The sequence below is a fragment of the Nuphar pumila genome, chromosome 1, assembly GCF_984573655.1.
Source record: "Nuphar pumila chromosome 1, dmNupPumi1.hap1.1, whole genome shotgun sequence".
In the NCBI taxonomy this organism is placed as follows: Eukaryota; Viridiplantae; Streptophyta; class Magnoliopsida; order Nymphaeales; family Nymphaeaceae; genus Nuphar; species Nuphar pumila.
Window position 1 is genome coordinate 171011056 of NC_143249.1, and position 6000 is coordinate 171017055.

The 6000-nt window shown below is 42.4% G+C and overlaps 1 protein-coding gene across 1 annotated transcript; it reads left to right on the forward strand.

Moving 5' to 3' along the window:
* Positions 1-2132: 2132 nt before the first annotated feature.
* LOC149851266 (receptor-like cytosolic serine/threonine-protein kinase RBK2) lies at positions 2133-5378 on the forward strand. Its single transcript, XM_090014377.1, has 8 exons — positions 2133-2233; positions 2646-3099; positions 3201-3452; positions 3538-3692; positions 4209-4288; positions 4386-4521; positions 4618-4767; positions 4860-5378. The coding sequence occupies exons 2-8, from the start codon at positions 2685-2687 to the stop codon at positions 5016-5018; spliced, it is 1347 nt and encodes a 448-aa protein (XP_089870503.1). The 5' UTR covers positions 2133-2233; positions 2646-2684; the 3' UTR covers positions 5019-5378.
* Positions 5379-6000: the final 622 nt, after the last annotated feature.

A 6000-nucleotide genomic window follows, 5' to 3' on the forward strand; every position in this document is an offset into this window, starting at 1 on the left:
GCAGAGGTATTGTCTCGTCCGTCGGTTGGAAGCCTGGAGGCTCCACGATGATGCGTGGGAGCAGTGCTACGTGATCCTTGCAAATCTATGGTCGAACGTTTTCGGCATGGAGGCCGGGCCTGGTGATGCTGAAGAAGGTGGCCCTTGTCTTTTTCCGGATAAGGCTGTGAACTGTGATCCAGAGCTTGCTTTTCTGGCGAGGTACGACTTTCTTTCTTCTTCTTCTTCTTCTTTTTCTTCTTCTCTATCCCTCATAAGGTAACATGATGCGTACGCCTTAGAAGCGAAGTGCGTCTCGATGTGAGGCGCACGCTTCACCCATGTGAAGCATGGGCTTCGAGACTCACTCAAACACTTCACTACAACACCTCAGTACCTTGAGTGTGCGCTTCACCTCTGAGGCGTAGGCTTCTGAGGCGTTCGCCTCTCACAACACTGGTTTGGATGTTCCATCAGGGGGAGTTTGATTACGAACATTAATATCTGCGGGTCACTGTTGTCCTCGTCCCATGCACCTAACATACATTATGGACAGGTGAGACACTTGAAACACAGTGTCTTGCACGTTCAGCAAAACAACTTTTAGTTGTCCCGTGATGTTCCACCCCTTCCTTTAGAGCAGTGGCGTCTGGAATACTTGGGACAAAAACTAAAAAAAAAAAGAGAAGCACCTGAAACAAAAACTGGAATTGTTCAAGGCACGTCTGTGTCTGGCCAGTAGTGTTCAGACATGACTGTTCTATACATCCCTGTCCATGCAATCGAACACTATTGAAAGGTGTCACTTTGACTATGGCTTTATTTGGGTGCCCACGTTGTAAAAACTCCATAAATATCCGCTCTTGCCCTTCAGGGATAATTTCTTGTTGACTTCAACCTTGCAGCAAATCATGTACATTTTGGATATCGAACTTGTGATGTGCTTTAACTTAAATGCCATAAGTCAACTTACCTAGCTAAGTCTGTGAAACCCTTGTAAGCAGAACCCTTAAAAGCCGGACCTGACTTGTACCAAACCTTATAGGATCAGGATTTTATGATAAATAAGAAGGTTCAAATAGAATTCGGGTCCTACCCAAAGGGTCTGATTAATATATAGAGCTGGGTATGGTTTGTGAAGTTTTATACCAGACTCAGGCCCGACCAGATTAAGATCCATAAATTTTTAATGTAAAAATAATAAAAAATATAAATTTATCGGGTATGATTCATGTTATCCTTATAAGATCCGGGTATGATTTCTCTTATGATGGGTCCGATAGAACTCGGATCCGAACCTGATGCCATCATCTCAAATCAGGTCTGGTTCCACCTGAGTCCGAACCAAACACGATACGTTGACAGCCGAATCTCAGTATGATCCGATTTTTGCTTGAAGGTGATAATGATAAGAATGTCTTCCAAACTAAGGAGATACCTTCCGTAATTAACAACCAACTCAAAGTAGCAATGATGAAAAAGGAGGTTGGCAGATGGTTATTATCCTCACAAAGATATTTTCAAAATCCAACCACCGTAAAAATGTTTTAACAATCACCCACAAGAGGGAGGTGGGTGCAAAGATTTAGGCTGAATTTTTAAGAATTATGCGCAACAAAAGCGGCTGCTTTCGACCCCGCTACCCGCGCAGCCAAGCTATCCAAAATCCTTTCAAACACAATCTCTCTCTCTCTCTCTCTCTCTCTCTCTCTCATTTATCGTGCTGTTGTTATATGGTGAGGAAATTACGTACACTGTTTACGGGGATGAGAGAAGAAATCGGTGCGTGAAACGGGGTGAAGCATGCGATAGGTACCACAGCGGATGGCCGGAAATACCGGGCTGCCACTGTCTGACGCCGTGGACAAGGGACCCCCCCCCTGAGTTGTCCAATCCAAATTAATGGAGATTGCCATTTCGCTACAAGAGGCAGAGAGCAGAAACGGTTTCTCGATAAGGGGGGAGGGCACCCAACGGTCAATATGTACGAACCGGGATTGTTTTTACTACCACCTTCATCAATACGGTTGCTCGTCTTTCTCTGCATTTATCGTCCCTGCAGAACGAATCCCTTGGCTTCTGTCTTCGCTTTGCTTGCTGCACAAAGCTTCTCCCTCATCATTTAGTAGTTTTTCTTTCCTTTTTGGTCAATCCGTTAATCCCCCTCCTCCCCCACTCTCTAGTTTTCACTCTTTTTTAGTTTGAGAGAGGGTGTGTTACATATCAGCGTCTACGATTCCGGTCGATTGTTATGGTATTCAACTATTCATCTCTCCATTTTGCTCTCATGGTTGTACCGTTTTATGCGTATATTTTTTATGCTTATTAGAAGTTGCGATGTGATGTTTGTGTTTACGGGGTTTATCTCGACTCATTGTAGCACAACATTCTTTAAACGTTTTTTTTTGGGGGGGGGGGGTTATGTGTATATGGGTATGTTGGTATGTTGCTGGATTATCCCATCCTATCTTGAACTCCAACAGGAATCAAACTTTTTTTATTTATTGTGTTTTTGTAGATCCTTTTTCTGCTTTTCCCCTTGATGGGTTGCCTTGTACTACTATGTTTTTGCACAGATTTTCCATGTGTGTTTCTATTTGAATACGATTGTGATTCATGATTGATTAGCTTCGAGTTTTGATTAGTTCTTCTTCGTGTTTGTATAGATGATGACTGGCTGTTATATTTGATAGACGCAAGGAGTTATGGAGAAGGAAAGTGCATCTGTTAAAGAGGGAGAAGGGGAGACCTTTTCTTCTTGTAGGAGTGGAAGCAGGACTGAAGAGTTCTCGCCTAGAGGAGTCCTTGAGGACTGCATCAGGGGTTTGGAATCAGACACTTCCACTTCTAAAGCTAGTACTTCGTACTCCGAGTCTCGAGGTCCTTGCAGCATCACACATTGGCGAAGTCTGTTGCGGGTATGGAGGCATAGGTCGATCAGGAGACTGCCGACCTTCCCCCCTGTTGGGATGCCCAAGATTTCGAGAAAGGGCAGCATCGGCAGTGATATGTCGTCCACACGCAACTTGGTAGATGAACCTGAGGTCTGCTGTTTGAAGCCTTCTTGGAGGAATTTCACGCTTTCTGAGCTCGAGGCAGCTACCAATAACTTCTGCACTGGTGTGATTTAAGAACTCTGATTTCTTTCTATGGATATCATGAAATCTGTTGATGGTGGTGATCGAAACTTCATGTTGCTTTTGAATCTTTTGATGGAACAGAAAACCTTATTGGAAAAGGAGGCTATGCTGAGGTGTACAGAGGAACTCTTCCTGATGGGGAACTAGTCGCAGTCAAGAGGCTGATCAAGGGGACAACCGAGGAAAAAATCGCTGATTTCTTATCTGAACTTGGTATCATTGCCCACATTAATCACAAGAATGCTGCTCGTCTGTTAGGATTTAGTGTTGAAGGAGGGATGCATCTTGTCCTCCAATTATCTCCTCACGGGTGCTTGGCTTCTCTTCTTTATGGTATATGTTGGAATACATATAATGGGAAAATATTCAAATTCTGGTTTACAAGCATGAATTCCATGTAATTGCCTTCGTTTTCTAGGTGCCAAAGAGAGATTAAGTTGGGAGATTAGGTATAAAATTTCCTTGGGAACAGCAGAGGGTCTTCAGTATCTTCATGAAGGTTGCCAACGACGAATCATTCATCGAGATATCAAGGCATCCAATATCTTGCTAACTGAGGATTTTGAGCCTCAGGTATTAGGTTAATCACTTGTTGGAATCAGTGTTGAACACACGCTCTCTCTCTCACACACACATAAATATGGGTGCTTTTGTTGTGTCACTGCCATAACTTATGGTGGTATACACTTGAATTGTGTAGATATAATCCCCCAAAGCGAATTCTTTCTGTTTACTATTTTCATGTGTTGAAGTTGATGTTTTATATCATTTTTACACCACCCTTGGCTTTGTGATTTGTGGGTCCTTGATTTTTCTGTCTCAATCGTAGAACCTTGTGGTGTATTAGACGTGATAAAACACCTCTGTGTGGTGAGATTTAACATTTGGTTGCTAGTCCATACAAACAAGAGTATGTATCACTATATGGTAATCGGTCAGGATCTGCCATTTTCCCAAAGTAATTGGGGAAAATTTCAGTTTTTATTTCCAAAGAGTGGAACTTGATAGAATGGTTTCATCTAGGGAAGATGGGCTCGTTTTGCTATATTTTGTCTGATATGGTACTTCTTGGATGACTGCCCTTTCCAGATTTCAGATTTTGGACTTGCAAAATGGTTGCCTGATCAATGGACACACCATACAGTTTCTCGATTTGAAGGAACATTTGGGTTTGTTGATCAATCATGATTTTTTTTGTTCTTTCTGCTAAAGTTTATCATTTCTAGCTTTCCAAATATTCTGACCATGTCCCTCATGTCATGGTAGCTATTTGGCTCCTGAATATTTCATGCATGGCATCGTTGATGAGAAAACTGATGTTTTCTCATTTGGTGTCCTGTTACTTGAGCTCATTAGTGGACGTCGAGCAATTGATGCTTCTAAGCAAAGTCTTGTTATGTGGGTATGTGTTCATTCTTTTGGGAAATTCTTCTGCATTTGATTAAAAGTTTTTCAGAAAACTTGTAGCGGTTCCTTGTTCTTCTCTGTTTTACCACAGGCAAAGCCTTTACTTGAGGCAAGCAACATTCAAGATCTTGTTGATCCTTGTCTTGGAGACTCATATGACCCTCATCAGATGAACTGCATGGTTTTGACGGCTTCTATGTGCATCCAGCGTATAGCCATCCTTCGACCTAGTATCAGTCAGGCATGAGTTCGGGTTTCATTTGTTTCGTTGAGGGCACATGCATTTTAAGCAGAAGCACAAAAGTTTCTTATTCATGGTGCTTCTGATTGCAGGTTCTGCAGCTCCTTAAGGGGGAAGATGACACCATAAATCTCAAAAGGCCAGTTATGCAGAGAACATGCTCAGCAGAACTGTTTGATCTTGAGGAGTATGATGCAGCCATGTACCTGAATGATATGAATCGGCATAGGGAGCTCGCTTTGGAATTCTGATCCTACCTGGTTCTGGCAGAGTTTAATGCCATTATGTTATGTTTACTATTAACCAATGGAAGTCCATTCAGTTGTTAGAGCATATGTTGAAATGCAATGAGCTCCATGGTGAGGAAGCTTGACTCCTTGGAGCTGCATCTTTATACTAGAATTCAGTAAATTTGTCAAGATTAGAGAACCTCTATAGGGCCATTGACTCGAGTTGAAATTGTGTAAGTTATTAATGTGTTTCTAAGCGTAGAGATCATGGCATTGGATTGATCTTCTAAGCTGTAGATGTTAGTCTCTAGATGTCATGCAAAATGTAAACGTTCTTGAGTTTGTGGAATGATAAAAAAAAAGAATGTTCATGGTCCCCAATCTGAGAAGGATCCATTTTGTGTTATGAAGGGATTTTTACAAGGCCCACTGCCATTCAAAATTTCTATTGGTGAGGACTCTCACAGGTTGGTGAGGAGTTTGTTGAAGAATGACGCTTTAATATATGTGGGGAACCCGCTGGGTGGTTGTGAGGGTGCTGAGATGAAAGCGCCCGTCGGTGCACGGGTGTGTCCGGCCATGTAAGGCAGGGTGGTCGTGAGGCCTCACCCAGGGTTTTCCTTGCTTTGCGAGAGTTCCTCATCATCGGAAAAAAAAAAGATGTGGTGAACAAAAGAACTACTAAAGGACAGGTTCTTGTATCTGTTTGTACTAAACTATATACCAGAAGCTCAAGTTCTTATTAATACGATTTTATATGCAACCAGTGCCGTTGAAAATGATGTTTTAGATTCTGTATGCAGGGATTTTCTCAAAACCCATTGGCCAGCACCTTTGCATAGCTTGTTGGTCCTTTTGGATCTGTGACGCATTGTGGTTTGAGCACAGTCAAAACATCCCAGATTATCCCATTTTAATGGACAAATGGATGCAACCAAACATCCATTATGGAACTGACTGGGGAGCTTCCAAGTTCCAGTGACATTGATGCAAGGCTTCACAA

Bases quoted from the DNA above. Each gene is read 5' to 3' on its own strand.
- LOC149851266 (XM_090014377.1), top strand. From the start codon at position 2,685: ATGGAGAAGGAAAGTGCATCTGTTAAAGAGGGAGAAGGGGAGACCTTT. The intron at 3,100-3,200 runs GTGTGATTTAAG...TTGATGGAACAG, and splicing joins TACCAATAACTTCTGCACTG to AAAACCTTATTGGAAAAGGA. The intron at 3,453-3,537 runs GTATATGTTGGA...TTCGTTTTCTAG, and splicing joins CTTGGCTTCTCTTCTTTATG to GTGCCAAAGAGAGATTAAGT.